This window comes from Columba livia, chromosome 4, assembly GCF_036013475.1.
Source record: "Columba livia isolate bColLiv1 breed racing homer chromosome 4, bColLiv1.pat.W.v2, whole genome shotgun sequence".
Lineage (NCBI taxonomy): Eukaryota > Metazoa > Chordata > Aves > Columbiformes > Columbidae > Columba > Columba livia.
This window is the reverse complement of record NC_088605.1, coordinates 3,004,541-3,023,754: the sequence shown is the minus strand read 5'-3', so window position 1 is coordinate 3,023,754 and position 19,214 is coordinate 3,004,541. Positions and strand designations below refer to the sequence as shown.

The window sequence follows — 19,214 nt, the reverse complement described above, 5'->3', positions numbered from 1 at the left end:
GGAGCAGAAGGCAGCATCTCCCCCAGGACACGCTCTTAATATTTAATGCAACATCTGAATAGTGCCAAGCAATCCAAGCTCACACAGAGTTTTCTGCAAGGGAAAGAGACAGACGCAGCCAAGGATTGTCTTTGTTTGAAAGGAAAACACACAAAAAGCTGAAGAGGAAAGTGCTAATTTGTGTTGCTAAAGCATGTACTCCAGCTACACCCCCCGGTCTGTCTGCTCTTTACACAATATTGATGGTTTGCTCTTTGCAACCAGATCTGCAGTAATGTAATGGACAGGGTTTGGTACTTAAATGCCTTAATTAGATATGAAAACAATTAGAGAAGATATTCTAACATCCACAGGCCTCTGCAGAGAGAGAAAATGGGGCAAAGCCATCCCAGCACATCTATTTAAGCTGCTTTGGGAGCTTGACAGATGAGAGGACAGCCCAACTGGAACACTGCGCCATAAAATGATCATCTAAAGAGATGCAGAAGATTGTGCAACTGCAGGATCATTAGGAATCCTTCATAATTGCTCATTATGGCAAAGCGATCCCCAAGGGATCTGCTGCTCAGACACAGCCTTGAGTTCTCTGGAGAAAAATATCTACTGGATCCTTGGGCAGCATCTCCATGGAGGTGACAGCAGAGCCAACTTCCAGAGAGGGGCTGGGGAGGCGAGTTCTAGGTCAGGAGATGACAGAAAACGGTTTGCACAGAAGTTTTGGGGGGACAGATACAAGAGATGAGCTTGAGCCAACCCCAGTTCTGCCCATTAACCTTCCAGGCAGGTGGAAACACTAGAAAGGGAAAACACAGAACACAATGAGGAAAAAAAGCAGCTTGATCAAGGAGTAACATGAATGTGTGAACAGATAGTGTAAATACACACCTAGCGGGACACAGGCTGGAAAAAGCTAGGGTGCTTTTGGTGACATGGCATGTCTCAGGTCCCTTTTTTGTCCCCTTCCCTCCCCTCCCACCCCCCAAGTGTCCTCCAGCTCTGTCCACCTTTGGCCAACTTCACGTTCCTCCCAAGGGTGTCCACAGAACACAGTTCAGCAGCAGTTTCTAAAGCAGCCAAATACGATATGCAGAAGTTCACAAACACTTTCAGTCTTTTGGTGCAGCTGGAGACGTGGACTTTGTGGGGAGAATTATTCGACCTACAGTATATGGAAAGGTGACCATTTACCATCTCAGTTCACACAGGTCGTCGGGAAGCGTGTATCACATCCCATGGTCATCGTGCCCATCTCGAGGCATTTCACCAGGTGGCAGCCTTGGAGCAAACCAGTTGAGTCCATTTACTCCATTCCCATCCTCTCGGAGCAAACCAGTTGAATTCATTTACATCTTCTCTCAGCAATGCACTGATGCATATCCAGATAGAGCTTGACATTCATTAACAGCCTCACATCTTTATGCCAGAGCATTTGGGGATTGTTGCTAGTGAAGTTGTCAGATTCGCTTCCTAAGCAATCCAGAAAGTGCTACGCCACCCGTTCAGCAGTCCATGTTTTCACCAACTTGCCTTAATTTACGTGCAGAAACACACCTATTTCCACACATAGCACATCAACAATATTTTTGAAGGCAACAAAATAAGTATCGGACCAATAAAACTATTCAGGTATAAATCCAATTTTAATTGTCAAGCCAACTTCTAGCTCCTACATTCAATGCAAGGATCAAAAACTACAAGTCTATCTCTGGTTTCTGATAGTTTTGGCAGCTGTCAGAAGTTTACTTCCAAAACCCAATTGTTTCAGAAGCTTTTTACTACCTTGTGGTTCCAGGTGAACATCACGGACTCTCAGCATCTATCAACATATTGCAAACGCGATTCTTTGGCAAAAGTTATACATAGCATTGTGCGTATATAAAGAGCTTATAATAAAACTTCTTTTACATTCTAATTGTCTTAAACCTTCACAGAAGTATTAAAGTGCTCAATCAACTCTGAACAAACTCTCCTTCCCTAATTAGCCTACTTCCTGGAAACGCCTGCACTTCAGTCAGCAAAACCAGAAGCAAACAAGAAGAGAAAAGGTACTTGCACGAAAAATAATCCTCTGCAGGGTTGTCACAACCCCTTGTAAGCCAAGAGGCCTCACGTCTCACATCTCACTTCTACACGCGTATTAAGACAAGGGTCCAAATGTTCAACCAGTGTAAGACAACACAACTTCTTTTCCCGAGTTGTGCTGATTTCCCATCACTTAATTCTTTGGCCCCTGATTTCTGGAGAAAGAAAATCCTGTAGAACAGAATCCTATCGACGCTACAAAGAAAACATAAGGGCTGAAGTAAAGCAACAGTAATAAAAATATATAAACAGGAGTTGTAATGGATATTTAAGCCCTTAGTTATCTGAATTTCAAATGATGTCAGCAACATTTGATACTATTTGAAAATGATGCTTTCAAATTAGGACATTTTTGGTCCTTCTAAGTGGGGGGATGGAGGGTACATCTCAAAACTATTTCCTCCGGCAAGACCTGCATGCCAGTTCGCCCCACCACGCTCTGTGCTGGAGGGACTTGCACCCAGGGCCTCTGCTCTTCCTCAAAAAGGACAAGAGCCACGTTCCCTTGGGTACATCCTCTCCTTTCTCCAGCCATAGCATCCAAAACAAGATTCAAACCAGCCCACAGGGTCACTTCGTCCTGCCAAGAGCTGAGACACCAGAAATGCAACCCCAGGACACGTGCATTTAATAGTCACAGGATGGTTTGGGTTGGAAGGGATCTTAAAGCTCATCTAGCTCCAACCCCCTGCCATGGGCAGGGACATCCTCCACCAGACCAGGTTGCTCAAATCCACATCCAGCCTGGTTTGAACACTTCCAGGGATGGGGCATCCACGTCCTCTCTGGGCAGCCTGTGCCTCACCACCCTCATGGAGAAGAATTTTTTCCTTATATCTAATCTAAATCTCCCCTCTCAGTTCACTCACCCACAGGATGATGCTTTTCACTCTAGCTTTGGTTAAATCTCTTGACATCTATGGGAAAAGCTTGTTATTTAAGCATCACCAGGCCTTAGCACTCCCTGTCTTTCAGCAGGTACTGAACTGTTTGCTGTCACCTGCTCTTTTTCTGTTCACTGAAGATCAGACATACTTTTACCACCTCCGCTTTGACACTGCCCCGAAATCCTGTTGACTCTGCCCCGTTTAGACATGTAGACCTTAGTAACGGCTATTGGTGATCTCACCACAGAAATGACTCAAACGCTAGGAAATATTGACAAAGGCATTCAGAAACCATGCACATGTTGACACCTGCTGCCACGCCACTTATCAAGACACAGCGTGAGTTACCCCTGCTGCTCTGAGATTGACTGAGAGCCCAACGAGTGGCATTTACCTGCTTTGATGTCCTGGGGTGGTCAATCCTGACCCTGAGACTTCCCAGCAGTCCTACAGGAGCTGGTTGGTGCAACACGAAGGTCACGCAACGCTGTTTCGCTCGCTAAGCTGAGCTTTTCGTCCTGCAATTGCCCTGGGAGATATTGGCCATGTTTTTGGGGATGCTCACACTGCTCTCGGGTATCAATACAAAGATGAAGGGCTTCATTAGAAAATCTAGTTTCTTCACATGTTTTAAAGGTGTAGGCAGCTACATCAAGATGAAATACCTTCTGATATTTAGTGCAAATACACCAAATCTTCAGTGGCTTGAGTGTGGCTTAGCGTTAGCATAGGAGAATTTTATCCAATGCCTTCCTCCCTTATTAAAGGGTCAAGTCTTCCTCATTGTGCAGAAGACACTCAATTCATAGGGCACATGCTGATAAGAACTCCGCACCACTTACTGGGTAAGCAATTGGTAAGAAACACTTCTGTGTTAATAATACATTTGTGTTGCATTTTGTATTCCCTTTCTTCCCTCGTTTCTACTGTTTTGAAAGTTAATTATCTTCAGAGGGCCACATTTTTTAACACTTTACCTGTGATCTGTAGTGTGCAAAGGGCAAGCACTGAACGAAAGGGCAGCTTGTTTCACAGTACTCCAAATAAGAAAACTGGCCATAGTACAAGCAAAATTAAATAAACTGAAATATAAAAAGACAGCAGAAGTTAGATTCATCCAGAAATATAATATAATATAATGTCTGTGAGTGGGGGAAACTTGAGATTAGCTACAAAACAGAAATAATGAAATGACCAACAAATATTGATTAGGCGAAAGAGGAAAAGTTTCATTGCATGCTGTACATTCAAATTAAATGCAAAATTCACATGTTGGAGCATCAAGACAGAATGAAGAATGTCACAAGCCATGGGAAGACAGCAAACACATGAACAAAACCAGTAACTGAGCAGCTTCAAAAGGAAAAGAAGTGACCATATCTCAAATGAGAAAAAGCAGCACCGAAGCGGCAAACAAGTGTATGGTCAAAGACATCACAGGTAACACTGACTGCACAAAACACTTTGGGTATTTTGAAAGAATCAGGCCTATTTGTAGATCTATGCAAAATATATACAGAAATCCATATGTATATATGTACACATAGGCACTACTGTACATATGTATATGCAATCGTTAACACAACTGCCCTTTGACAAGTTTCAGTATCTGACTCTGGGTGCAAGCAAGAATATTGGAGTTGTGCAAAAATACACTTTCGTGTTTGATTACCAAGAAGTAACAGTAGAAAGATCCAAAGGAATTCCCAAATTGCTTAGACCCAGATGCAGTTTCATCAACATCACCATGCAAGCCCAACCTCTGAACATTTCCAGCTCATTTGTAGGAATTAAATATTCATCCAAAGCTGTGGATTGTGTCAGTACAATTTATAGCTGTTTCCAACCCTGCTCATCTGAAGAGGTGGCCAGAAATCTCTCCTGACAGTGGTTTAGCATGAGGCCATCCCACCCAAAATACCAATTTGGGAACACTGGATGAACAGGAAATGGAATTCAAAGGGACTGTCGCTCTGTAAAAGAAGGGTCAGTTACTGTCCTTATAGTGTTCTGAAAGAAAAGGACGCGGTGCACTAAAAAAGAAAGAGATTCCCCCCACCCCTCAAACAAGGGAACACATGACAACTCTGAGAACACATGCTCCAACCCTTTGGACACGCTGATCTTTGGGGTTTCCAGTTTTGGGATGTGGAAAGTAGCATTTTCCATAAAGCTCGCTTGCCTCACAGCTCCAAAGAGCTTCGGCCTCTCAAGTCCAAGGCTGTTTTGGTTTGACACCTCAACGCTCAAGTGGTCTTGGATGTGTGCGCATTGCCAATGCCATAGTAGAGCAGAAAGAAAGTGGTGAAAGAAAGATCTGCAGATAGATTGTTCTACGCCTCGGCAAAGCCATCTTCCCACTCCGAAAGAGCCGTCCTCGCTGCTCCGTGTGCGGAGGACCCCGTTTAATACTCTGCATCCATAGCATCCAAGTACTTGGCCTCGATGATCCTAGGGAGCAGGTTATACCTGAAATTGAACAAGAGGGAGAGCATTAGTACTTGTTTTTATTTATAAAACCTTTTGTATGTCCAGAGACCCCCAGTTGAGTTTGTCCCTGCGTGTAACAGATCTGCCCAGCTGAAGGGCAGATGAAATGGGGGAAAGTAAAACCAACCAATCCTGAAAGTAAATGCAGCATTTATAGAAATAATAACAGAAGTAATAATGCAGGGCTCATCCTGGAAGAAACTTCCTCATTTCAGTTGAAGGGGAAAGAGAACATCCTCACCCTCACAGGAGAAAAGCCACTTACCTAGAGCACTGTGTCACCACAACGCCTTAAAAGCACCTGACCCACACATATGGTCCTGGTTTGTGCTGGGGAGGCAGGCAAGAGCTTCCTGCTGCCTCCGGTTTGTTAGTGGATGGGTTACTTTGCCAAGAATCGCTTTAATTTCTGCCTTCTTCACCACTTTCCCAACACTCGAACCCCACCTGATACAGCCTTATGCTCATTACAACACTGTCAACACCAGGCATTGAGAGCCCACTGGAGAAACCGGGCTCTAAATTCACAGTGCTCAAAGTCCTGCACTTGAGGGTTATTTGCCTTGCACTTCAGTTCTCCAAGTACCACAGGTCACTGCTTTCAGCTCTCACCACAAAGAAGTTTTAATAGACAACCCAGATGCTTTGGTCTTTAGAGAAGCAGCAAATATATCAGCTGTTGGTAAGACTTTATCCCCACCTGGTGTCTGAATTCTCTGCTGGATCGTGAAGACAGTGATTCCCTCATTTTAATTTCTTTTTTCTATTACTATTTGCTTGTTTGCAACAAAATCCTCGTGAATTAACATATTTGGGCGAGAAAGGCACAGCACTGTAACATGCTATGAAGTTTCTCCTGTTAAATCCTATTGCATATTAAGTTGGACACTTTGCTTAACAAAGGAAATTATTCTTCAGCTGTTAAAATAAGACACAAAGCACTAGAAAGCCAGTTTAAGACTTGGAAGGGCCTTTTCAATAGCTACGCAAAAGAACTAAAACAGCTCTTACTACTGAGAAGTACCAGAATCTGCTTAAATAGACCTGTCATGAAATAAAATGCTTGAGAGCTGTGGGAGCACAGATAAGCATCACAGAAAACTTGGAAAGAAGATCCTTCCTTTGAGCAACAAAATAAACTAGTCATCCCAAAGTTTTGAATCAAAGCCAGGAGCCGGGGATACCCAAAGAGATCACATCTGCTCCCAACAGGCTGTTCTTCAGTGCAATCATGAGAAGACATTTAAATCCATTATCTTTCACATTAACGCTACACCAGTGAAAAAAAGACTGTCCCTCACGACTGACAACGCAAATCATGCGTCTAATGCAGTCAGACAGATGGAAATGTGGCTGGGAGACAGACAAGTAACATGGCTGGTTTTCTGGATGGGATACTGAGCCATGACTCACTCATCTGGGTTTGATTCTTGAGTTTGACCCCTGGCTACTCTCCCATCTCCTCTTCCTCCCTTCGCTTCACTTCAAAAAAAAGATATTTCATTTCTTCTACTCTGTCTCATCTATTCAGAGTGCCAAACCCTATGAAAAAATCATTGTTAACTCCAGAGCTCATGCATCATGGTGCTGCCTCCTCAGCTGGACCCCCCGAAACGACACAAAAGCAAAAGATGTCAGAGAAAGGAAAACCAAGAGCAAACTTCTACATTGTGCCAGGTAGCACCATGTTCCCCTTCACAGCAGGGTTGGTTATCCAGCTACTAGAAAAATCTGCCCTCAAATGAGTTAGCAGAGCTAGTATAAGATGACAACATCTTATTTACTCAAAAGACGATATTTGCAGCGCTAAATTAGCTCTTATTACAAAATCAGGTTCTTTGACATCACTCTCTCCACATTAATTTTGCTTATTCCACTCTGCCCGATATTTGAATGTTTGGCAGAGGGCCCCACATTTTCTTTTCTGTACCGAGCTGCTCTGTGTGGGGACTTGCAATTCCCACAAGAGTCAATCAGCCAGCACTGCACACAGTTGGAGTATTTACCAGCCACTTAACCAGTCACCCAAGTGGCGCCCGTGTGAAGGGTGGGTGAGAGACTCTCACCATAGGAACAATAATCCCAGTGTCTTCCAAGATTTTGTTTATCTTTAAAAATCCAGTCCAAATAGCTCTAACCTGATCCTGTTGAAATCCATGGTAGTTTTGACATTTGCTTTTGTTTTAGAAAGAGCTGGACCTGCCTTTATCACCCAAGGAAAACACCACAACAGCTGCCTTGGCAAATTATCACCTTGATAGCCCTGAACTTTGAGATCAGACAGAAAATATCCAAGACTACAAGCTCAAAGGCAACCAGATATCACTGGATACCATGCTGACCTAAAAATAATCACATGGACTGGAAACAGATCTGTTCCTTCCACAATCTTATTATGACTTCTCATTATAACCAAAGGATGGAGAGCATGAATGATTTAACCGGAGAATGATGGGCAGTCACTGGTAATGAACATTAAGGAATTAATTAGTTAAGTTTCTCAATGGTTCTCTCTCAAGACTGCAAGATATTGTGGGGTTCTTCCGTTTTTGAAGATAAAATTTAAGACTAAATGTGGTCAGTTTGACCTAAAGGATCATTTGCAACAGGATCCCACAGTGCAGGTCTGTAAGGTAAGAGATAAAGATCCCCCTTTGGGAAAGTTTCTCGCTCTGCTCTAAGCACAGCCCTTCAGAAATCAAGTTGCATAGCAATAAGGATCATCAAATGCCTCAGGCATCCCAAACTGCAAGAGGAGACTTATTTACCTCTCTGCTAGCTGTAAGAAAAGCACCTGCCAGCCCAGAACCCTTTGTGCAACATCCAGCATCAGTGAAATGACAGATTTCCTGCGCTATTCCTCCTCCAGCCTGAGCAGCTGGTGAAGAAGAGGTTCCACCATCACCCATTTCCAAGATCTGGCTACTCAGGAAAGTACCAGATGCCCTTTTGGACCACTCAGACTTCCTGCAGTCCAAATCTCAAGGCAAAAGGCATTGGAGACAGAAATAAAAAAGGCAGACACACTTCATACCTGATGGGAATCATTCCTATCATGATGAGCGGGAAGATCATCTTCATGTAGGGCAACGGTGACATGCCGAAACCACAGAGGATGAGGAGCTGCAGGACCTGCAGGCCTGTGAAATAGTGGATCTTCCTCTGGGGCACTCTGCGGATGTAATGTGTCGGAGGATAGGCAGTCTAGGAAGAGAAGAGTTACACGTTAGATATGCAGTGACCTGGACTTGCAACTGCGGAATGTATCATGGGCTTTTGAACACAAGGGTTTTTAGGAAGTCAACGTGCACAAATAGTCCATCAACATCAGAGTCCTTAATAGGTCCAACAGCTGAACGCAGGTTTTGCAGGGTTAAAACAAGCGCCTTAAACCACAGCATTGGCACCAACACTCAGCAGATGACTGGGCACTAGAAACGTGGGGAAGAAAAGACACACCACCCAGCTGAGATCACCTTCGGGAGCATCTGGAGTGCAAGGAAAATATCTTGATAAGTACAGTAATGAGATTCCCCTGAGCAGGATTATCAGGGCTTTGCAGCAACACGTGAAGTGCCTGTGGGGGTGTGCAGGGGGGTGAGAGTGAGCAGATGCATTTGGGGGCTCTAACTGCTGGATGGTTTTTCCACCTGCAACCCATCTCCTCATTATTTTACAGCATCCTGTCCTCAGCTGGTCCCAGTTCTTGGCTGAGCCCCAATAGGGGAAGACCACGATCTGAGATTGCAGAGGTGTGGAAAGAGGCTGTACTCCATTTTTGCAAAAATAATAAAATAAAGAGGAAAAAAGTGACATTAATAGGCTAAATATCACTCGTGGTTTCTTTTGACAGTTACTTGCTCATGTCTGAGCACAGGCTTTGACTCACTGTCTATACATCAATGAAGACTATGAGCGACTGTCTGCTGGCACCAATACAGACTCAATGGATTTCAAATCCTGCCATGACTCATTAAAAGGTTTCCAGAAAAGGGAGATCTCCATATTTGAGAACACTTTTTTAATTTCCCAAACCGAAGCCTGGAAAATTCCACACATAATTGGTACTAAAACCAGTAATATTCCACATACATCAGTAACTATTCAATCCTTCTTCAAAAATTGACATGACAAATGTAATCTTTACCCAGATTTCACACTTTTAATCTCTGAGATGTAATATCGAAGATCAAGATAGATTAGCAGAGATGCAGAGCCAAATTTGAGCCTTACTAAGCCTCTGAACCTCATTTCATAAGGGGTGAGCTGGACACCTCTTATTGCTCCCAGGTACCACATACACTGCAAACCAACACCTCCTCAGCACTCGTAATAGAGATGGCTTGAAAACGGATCTTCCAGGTTCCTTTTCATCCCACATCAGAAGGGTTTCAATAATGCAAATAACTTAGAGTTTAAAATCCCATCCCGTGATATTCCACCCGAGTCAAAATGAAAGTGTAAAATACAGCAAAAAAGTTACCTGTTCTGAAGCTTTGTTGGTGAAATCAAGGATCACCATTTACTGACATTATGCATGTTCTTTTATTACTTTTATTTTTAATTTTAGAATGTGTCTACCCTGCAGCTGACAGACATCACAGTGGGGTTTTAAAACTTACAAACACCCTACATTCAGTGAGCAGCAGTTTCTTTGAATGTATTTTTGTATTCTACACAGTTTAGGGGGGGGTGTCTTGACTGGTAGCAGGAATCCTGGCTCCATACACTCACTCATTTTTACCTTCTGGAAGTAGGGGCTCCAGAGCAATTCTTAGATTGAAAAGAGAATGACTACATTACTCTGAACAAGAAAACTCAAATGCTTTCATAGCAGTGAAAAGCAGAAAGCACTTTATGCAGAATTTAAAGGACAGATGAGACACGGTGTAATTCTACAAATTCAGCTACCACCTCTTTTTAACCCAACAATAACCACACCACTTTTGTTGTAGCGCACCGCGTTATTCTCCCACTCATTTGTCTGCTGTAATGGAAAGATATCTCTTGCTCATGTCTCGGTGGCAGCCAGGCTCACATAGAGAACAAGTTTCACTCCCTCTTCGCAGAGAAAGAGAGGTTCGAAATGCGGGTTGGAGCTGGAAATCAGCCTCTTGAGAACATGAATTTTGTGGGTAACACTGTTCCCAACACCAGCAGCTTTCCTGGCACGTTTTGCTTTCAAGGCTGTAAATCACATTTCATTTTCTGCTCCAGCAGGCTGGTGTCCTGGTCCACGTACCTGTTCTTTGAGCAGGAGAGCCACCCTCTCAAAGAGCTGGTTCCCATCTATGGAGGTCAACGCGATGTAGAGGAAGAGGCCGTAGAGAACGGGCTTTGGGATCCACTGGAGAGGTAACGGCAGGAGCAGGAGCGAGAGGCCAACCAAGAAATTTGCCACGAGACTCGTCAGCCGCGTCTCCTTCACACTCACAATCCTGAAAGCGAGAAAACAGGGATTAAAGGAGCAGGATGATATCTCAGCATTCATGTAAAGCTTATGGCTGGGGCTCCCTGCTCCGCGTAGCTGCAGGACACGTGCTGTGGGGGAAAGGGAAACTCGTCGCCGCGGCACTGAGATCAGCGGTTCTGGCCCGAGAAGGCAGAGCGAGCTCTGCTGGACTCAGGCCAGGCGCTTAATCCACAGCTCAAACCCAGCAGCTGGAAAAAGGCCAAATTCCCCTTCTGCAGAGCTCCACAGATCCCATCCTGAACTAAATTGCCCTCTAAACTAATTCTGTTTAGCACATCAAACAAAAAAAAAAAAGGCCAGGCAAGACTCCTCTTTCTGGGCAGTAATCCTTTCCTCAATTTACCCAGCTGGCTTTGATCCAAAAGAAAACTCATCAACTTCTACGGGAACTAATGAGCCTCTCGAATAAAATAAGTCTGCAGGCTCTCAAGTGCGAGTCAGCGTTTTTTGATGTATATGAGGATCTCCTTGTTTACATGGGAGGGAAAGCTGAGAGCACTACTCGGGGAGCTCAAAAATTCAATTCTGCTGTGTATAATAGCAGTTGCACTGCAAATTGCCTATTAACATGCAAAACATGTAATTAATTAATGTAAATTTTCCAGAGTTGACAGACCACAGATTGATTTTTTTCACAATGGAGGAAAAAAGCCTGACAAGAAAACATGCAGCAAATTTCAGAGCCTACTTGGGGGGTGAGGGGAGGTTGCTTTGTTTTTACTTCATTTCGTTTCAACTAAACCTGTGAGCATCTCCTAGTTTAAAACAAAATACCAGAAACAATAGGAGGACAGAAAACTCATCTTTCAAGAGTATTTATAATGGAGAAAAGGGTGATTCTTAACATAACTTTTTTTTAGAAGATAAATTCAATGCAGTGGATAAGTTAGTGAGTAAATCCCACTATAATCAAGACAAATTCTTGTCCATAGGCTGTTTTGGCGTCATCCAGTGGCCTCGTTCCCTGGGCGTGAGACCTCATATTCCAAATTAACCCTGTGCACAAAATATGCTGACAATTAACACAACAAACAGCCATGAGAGCTACCCAAACACATTTCCACATTTGCATGTGCTCTGTTGGGACTTCAGAACCCCTTCTGTCCTAAAAATGACTGCTTCCCAGCAAATTCTTTCAATATTAAGTTTTTGGGAGTTTGGCTTACAAGTAACATCAGGCTGAATTTCAAATCTGTTCATACACTCAAGAGCACAATGAAGCTGTGGGGATGAAGGAGCCTTGAACTATTTATTTAGAGGGCATTAGAACTATTATTTAGAGGGCAAGGGTAACAGCCTAAGGCTTGCTCTCAGGGTTTGGATCACAAAAAGCCATCAGACCTAAGCAACAACAGAGATCACAAACAGAACCCAAAATCCTGAGTACACTTGAATTCCTTTGTGTATAATGGGACAGATCATACATATTATCTAGGATTACCAAAAGAGGATGCACAGAAGAGCCACAGGAGATGTTAACCTCTAAGTAACTCACCCTCTCAAACTCAGATAGGTTTTAAGAACAGAAACCACATCTTTCCTCCTTCCAAATATGTATTTTTTTTTTCAGATCCTCTTGCAAGTCTCCCATATCAAGAGGTCCCTGCCAATGCCTAGAGAAGCTGAAGAAAAGCAGGATCCCAGAATCCCAGCCTGGTTGGGGTTGAAGAGACCTCTGGAGATCATCAAGTCCAAGCCCCCTGCTAACACCAGGGTCACCAGAGCAGATCACACAGGGTCGTGGCCAAGGGGGTTTGAATGTCTCAGAGAAGGAGACTCCACAACCTCTCTGGGCAGCCTGGGCCAGGCTCTGGCACCTCAAAGTGAAGAAGTTTCTCCTCATATTCAGATGGAACCTCCTGTGTTTCAGTCTGTGCCCGTTGCCCCTCACCCTGTCATTGGGCACCACTGAACAGAGGCTAGTTCATCCTCTTGACACCCACCCTGAAGATATTTATCACCATTGATGAGATCCCTCTCAGCTCCTCTTCTCCAGGCTGAACAGCCCCAGCTCTCTCAGTCTCTCCTCATAAGAAAGATGCTCCAGACCCCTTATCACCTTTGTAGCCACCACTGGACTCATTCCAGTAATTCCTTGTCCTTCTTAAAACTTGGAAACCCAGAACTAGACACAGAACTCCAGATGTGGCCCCACCAGGGCAGAGCAGAGGGGGAGGAACAACCTCCCTTGGCCTGCTGGCCACACTTTTCCTAATGAACTTCACTTTTCAGACTGTGCTTGCCAGATCCAGAAGAACTGGGACATCACCTGGATGGATATAGTTCGGCACCCTTTTCACTGCCTTCAGGTCTGTTTCACCACACAACAGAAGTCTTGGAGATGACAGAGCCAAGCAGCTTAAAGCACAACTGCGAGCGCTAATTCAGAGTAATTTGACAGTCCAACAAGGACTGGTCAAGCCCCTACCAGAACCACTACGAGCCTCTCAAGTGGCCCAGTAGCGTAGGAGAGAAAGGATGCACTAATTGATTTAGCCTCATCAAGGTACAGCAAGAACTCCCCTGGCTTCATCATCAGGCAAGGTACAGAAGCAACATTTCAGGCAAAAACCAAACCCACTGGATCAAATCAAAGCCTGCAAGTATCAGTCTGAGCTTGCAAAAGCCTGCTAGGTTCCTGGAAAGCAAAGTCAGGATCAAAATCAGATATAAAGCCACCTCATTTCTACCAGATGCAAGCATGCAAGTACAACAAAAGCCCAGAGTAGCAGCCCTTTGGTAATAGATTTTTGAAGTTCATGCAATTTTCTGCCTGTCATCTCTTGGGGATGCAGCAATCGCAGAACTGGAGTTTGATCACAGACAAGATCCACTGCAACTAACTACTGCAAGCTCCTGCTAACACCACGTATTAAAGTACTGTGGAATTTCTTAGCAGAATATAGTTTAAATTGCTCATAATTGACACAACTTGTGATCCTTAAAGCTTAAGTTCCCAGCCCAGCTGGTCTCAGAAGACCAGCCTCTGTCTTCTGCCAGTTCTAGCACGTTTCTTGTTTCCAAAGTAAGGATATCAAGAGCAGTCACATTAAGTCAATAGAAGACACCTTGTAATTTGTATGTGTTCAGAAACTGGTTTGGCCCTTGAGGAAGCAGTGCCAGAAAGCTTGTGCTGCAATGAAGTAGTTAATGGAGATTAAAAAGCATGATCCAGGCTCGCTTCCCCAGGATCCTTTAAATACAGCTAGCACAGGATTAGCCATTCATTCCCAGTCTCTTCCATATGAGTAATGAGAGCCTGTTTGCAGATTGCCACATGAAATTCAAGTGGTTACTCTACAGGGGAGAAGAAAGTTTTACTCTCGTTGTGACAGATCTTTATTCTTGTTTACATCATCATCCTCACTTAGCGCTTTGATTCGAGTGCAGGAGAGGAGGCTGCCAAGGGAGCCAGTGCTGAAAGAGCTCCTGATTTTCTATAATAATTGAGCTTCAGGACGTTTTTCAGCAGAGCTGGCTAAAAGAAAAAAAAAGACAACATCGCTTAGAGCCTCTTGTTTATAGCTCAATGTTTTGCAGAGAACAAAAAGCTTTGGTCTCACAGGGAGTTCAGATAATGAAGCAAATCCCCGTTCCCTTCTTCGCCCCAATATCGGGTTCACAGCACTCATTGACGTACCGATTTGCCTTCAGCAGAGGAAGCTGTGCAGCAAGGGAAGACACTTAGTGAGATTGGGGCATCCCACAGCTCTTTCAGGATAATATCCGGAGCCATATCTAGGTGAGCATCACCAAATGCTCTTTTAGGGGAGCTGTGTGAAGGAACAGGGGACGAGGGCAGAAAGTATTCCTTAATTCAGGCGGGGAACCAGACTTTGTCAAGGAGAAGCCAGAGGGCAGAATAAAGATGGTGGAAAAACAGGAAAAAACCACCAGGTATTAAAATTGACAACAGAAGACACAGGGGAAGGTTTGGCACACAGATTTCAAAGTGTAAATTACACATCTCTCAAAGAAATGGAGAGTAGAGATATCCCAGAGCAGATCATGGATGCCAGGAGCAAGGGCATGGATTAAAACCCTACAGAACTCAAATTACAATGTTGCCTTTTTTGTTTTAAATAGGGTTTAGCATTGACTTAAGACAAAGATATAGTTGTGGCAGCAACTAACACCAACACATACTAATGAGAATATGAGCCCAAGGGACTGATCTTCCAGGAAAGATTTGGAAAAGCATCGCAGGGAGCAGCAGGACTTGGCTATTTCCAGATGTAGAAGGTGAAATCTGTCCATCACAGACCCAAAAAAGCAGCTGTGCCAGCTGGCAACAAGAACAGCGTGAAGGCAAGACCAAAATTAAAAGACAGACACTTCATCCCCCAAAGTAAATGACTGCGTAGCCTCACTTTTGATAAGTGGCAACTCTGAAAATGGAAAGCAAGACAGGATAATAGAACTAATGGCATGTGAGTGGAAATTACCACTTCTGAGGTGAAAACACTCAGTTGTAACATACTGAGATCAAACAGACCAGATAATCTCTATTTTGGAGCAGGTTTCATGAGAATTTTTCTTTTTTAATCTTTATTTTTTAAATAGGCATCTGGTAGGAGTGTGCTGGACAACTCAGAACAGAAAAACAAGTTGGTCTTAAATAGGATGCTGTGACACAAGCACAGCTCCACAGTCGCTTTTGCTTAAGAAACAAGACAATTTAATAAGCATCTCCCCTCCCTGAAACGTGGCAGAAGATGCTATGGGAGCTCTGAAATAATGCTGCATTTTTCCTGCCCTTTGTAATAACCACCAGACAGGTTTCAGGCAATGAATCAGGCTGGATTTTTTCTGGTGAAGACATCTGGAAAGATCTGGCCAAAGCATCTCCTCAGCTTTCCACAAGGTTAAACCCTAAAAAAGGCCCTGGCTGATCCCTCCAGAGGACAATCTGCATCAGAGCGGGCTGAACCCCTGCAGGTTGACACCAGCCACTGATCAGAGAATCATTTTGGCTGGAAGAAACCCTCAAGATCAAATCCAAACATAACTCTAGCACTAAACCATGTTCCTAAGAGCCTCATCTAAACACCTTTTAAACCCCTCCAGGGATGGTGACTCCAGCACTGCCCTGGGCAGCCTGTTCCAATGCCCCACAGCCCTTTCCAGGAAGAAACTGTTCCCAAGATCCAACCTCAACCTCCCCTGATGCAACTTGAGGCCATCTCCTCTTGTCCTATCATTTGCTACTCAGGAGAGGAGACTAAACCCCTCCTTTCAGGTAGTTGTAGACAGAAATCTGTGTCAGTCTTAAAATAAGCACTTTGGTGAGGGGGATGAAGCAAGGTCACTACCTGAGGTGGCTTCATTTGGCACATCTCCCTTTGTATCTTGCAGGCCTTCAAGATGACAGCTAACTCCCCAACCACGTAACCCGCTGTACCCAAGGGATTAGGAAACCACAAGTCAAACCAAAGAGATCCAAGACAATTCCTACTTACGTCTCGTAGATATGCCCATTTTCTACCCTCTCCTCCACATAGGCCAGGGCGCGGACATGCATTGGGGAGTGAGGGAAGGCAGCGTGGATCCACGGGAGGCCGAAGAGTGACAGCCCTGTGTTGATCAGCGCAACGAGCAGGAGGTCCCAGTGATAAGCTGTTCCCTTCACCAACCTGAAATGAGGTTTTTGTTGACAGCAGTTACACCCAGTGCAAACAACAGCAGACTGCCCTTGCTGAACCTGAGCTCAAATGCTGAACACCGAAGTGCACTTCTGTGCACAGAGCAATTTCACACTCCTCCTGCTTCACAGCCTGTGTTACATAAACGTGAAAGGTAATGAAACTTGATAGTTTGCTCCCAAAGCAGTCGTCTCCTGGAAAGAACAATACTGAGCAGAAAAGGCAACCCACTAAAATAACAGCCCATTAAAATTTCACCAGCATTTTACTGCTACGTTTATTGCAGAGTCCACTCAAAATATACATGCGTACTTGCTCAGAGAGTCCATAGAATCACAGAATAGTTTGGGTCGGAAAGGACCTTCAAAGCTCATCCAGTGCCCCCCCTGCCATGACAGGGACATCTTCACCAGCTCAGGTTGCTCAGAGCCCCGTCCAGCCTGGCCTGGGATGTCTCCAGGGATGGTTCATCCACCACCTCTCTGGCCAACCTGGGCCAGGCTCTCACCACCCTCAGTGTAAAACTTTTACTCATATCTATCCATTCCATGCAGGGAGTGGTTAGAAACCTGAGCACGCGTTGCCAAACTACTGATACTGAAGTTTCCCCCCCGTCTTGTTTTTAACCCCAATTTCTCTCTTTCCTCACAAGCAGAACATGTGCTCAGTATGCTGCAGTAATCCCCTAATTATGTAATTGCTACTGCACGATGAGAAAATAGGACATGAATTCATTAGACTTCAGCTCCTCCTTGGTTGGGAACCAAGGAAATAAGCTCCTAACTTTGGTGCATAGAGGGTAGCCTCTACATTTTCTTTCTTGGGGTACAGGGAAACTGTCAGCATTCACCAAGGAAGCTGACAGTTTCACAAGGATGACACAGAGAGTAGCTGGTAACATCAAACTCTCATCTAGTTCAACCTTGCCATGTTTTTGCAAGGTCTGCCCCTCTCCTGAATACATCCATCTGGTGCCAGCCACTCAGATGCAATAAGTTTAGAAAAAGGCTGGGGAAGGATTCAGCACTGAGAGGTTGATACTTAAAGGTCTATAACTGTGTTTCTGCCTGGCACTTTCAAGCTGGCAAGAAACACCATTCAGGTGTCTTAATGCCACCCAAGCAAACTCCATTCAGAGACTTGGAGCCAGAGACGCTGTAGGATGAGAGGTGCATGGAGCTATTAGACATGACCCTGTAGACATGTTCTACAACAAAACATCTGTCTCAAAGAACAGCAGATGTCATTGTTCAGGCAGCAGAAATCTTGGGTGGGGTTTGGTTTTGGAAGAAGACTACTGGTCTCACTAGGATGCGCTCAACTCCATTGAGTGAGGAGGTGGCCACAGGGTGACCAGGTCAGGTAGATGTCTACACTGCAAAGCCTTTGAAGCTGGAAGGTGCTGGCAGGAATGGTGGGACTGTAAACACGCTTCCTGCATTGGCTCACACTTTGAAAGCACAGCCCCTGCTCATGTGCTGCTTTCTCAGAGCAAAAGCATCTCCAGCATCCCCAGGGTTATCTTTTGATTGTCCCATCTGCCCTTTTTAGAGGGTATTCTATGTACAAAGGCCATACATGTAACAGCAGCATCACTTTAGCCCCCTTGGGACACCGTTTGGTCTCAGCAGGCTTGCAGCACCACGTGTGGTCTGCACCTGCTTTGACCAGCAGACAGGCTCCATTAAGCTTGTCCAGATCAACACACAGATATTTATGTACTTTATTCTGAGTTACCTTCACAGTCCCCAACCAGCACAGTATTCCTTGGACTGTCCCATAAGCTTGCTCTGTTTATTCTTTACCAAGGCACATCAGTGTTCTTTCAGGCAAACATCTCTTCCCCTGCTTTGTTTTTCCTACAGGAGGATATCACTACATTTGGTAAGACACCAAACAGCACGTTCTCCATGTAGCTCGTCTAAATGATGGTATTTCTATTCTATGATGGCATCACAAACAGAAGATGTCAAGTTGTAGTTTTCCTGTCCCTAAAAGCCCATGTCCTAATACCTGATCAGCATAAGCTCAGCCTTGTAACAAGGCATTATGAAAAACACTACGAAGAGCTCCAAATAATATTTTACATTCCTTAAAGACATCCTAGTGGAAAACACCAACTTGTATTAGGAAGAGATGACCCACTTACATTACAGATTTATGCAACACTTCACTTAAAGGGATATAATAAAGATAAGAGGAAAAATCCTGTGGTCAAAGGAAACCAAATTAGTGTAACTGGATTTGAGCTTGTCTTTTCTCCGTGTCACTCCAACTACACCGGGGAGAATGCTAATGTATTTTATGCAAGGAGAGAACCCTCCCACGCATTACATTAGCAAAAAATCCTCTGAGACGTTGTGGTTTCCCTGGAAAAAGAGTCGTATGCGTTCATTCTTGATATCATATCTGATTGCAGCTGGCACAAAAACAGAGAGAATATTTTAATAGTGCAACATCTCAACGCAAGTTTGCACGTAAATCAGACATATGAGATATTAGACATACTGTTTTACTTCCACCTTTTCAGTTGGAGACTAACGGCTCCAAACTCTTATTTTCTGATGCTGAACTGCAGCGGATCGTGCTATGACATTCGTGCAGGTCATTGACATTCCATTTTCAATAACTCCTCTGTAC

General features: G+C 44.2%; 1 protein-coding gene across 10 annotated transcripts in view; it reads right to left on the bottom strand.

Moving 5' to 3' along the window:
- Window positions 1-1,621: 1,621 nt before the first annotated feature.
- The window catches only part of SLC4A11 (solute carrier family 4 member 11), a 127,348-nt gene continuing 109,755 nt past the window's right edge, over window positions 1,622-19,214 (bottom strand). For all 10 annotated transcript variants that reach the window (XM_065060203.1, XM_021292862.2, XM_065060202.1 and 7 more), the window contains 4 exons: window positions 16,392-16,565; window positions 10,702-10,897; window positions 8,494-8,663; window positions 1,622-5,438 (listed from right to left, as the gene is read on the bottom strand). In XM_065060203.1, the coding sequence (XP_064916275.1) occupies window positions 5,375-5,438; window positions 8,494-8,663; window positions 10,702-10,897; window positions 16,392-16,565 (604 nt within the window). In that variant the 3' untranslated portion in view covers window positions 1,622-5,374. The remainder of the gene's footprint in view (window positions 5,439-8,493; window positions 8,664-10,701; window positions 10,898-16,391; window positions 16,566-19,214) is intronic.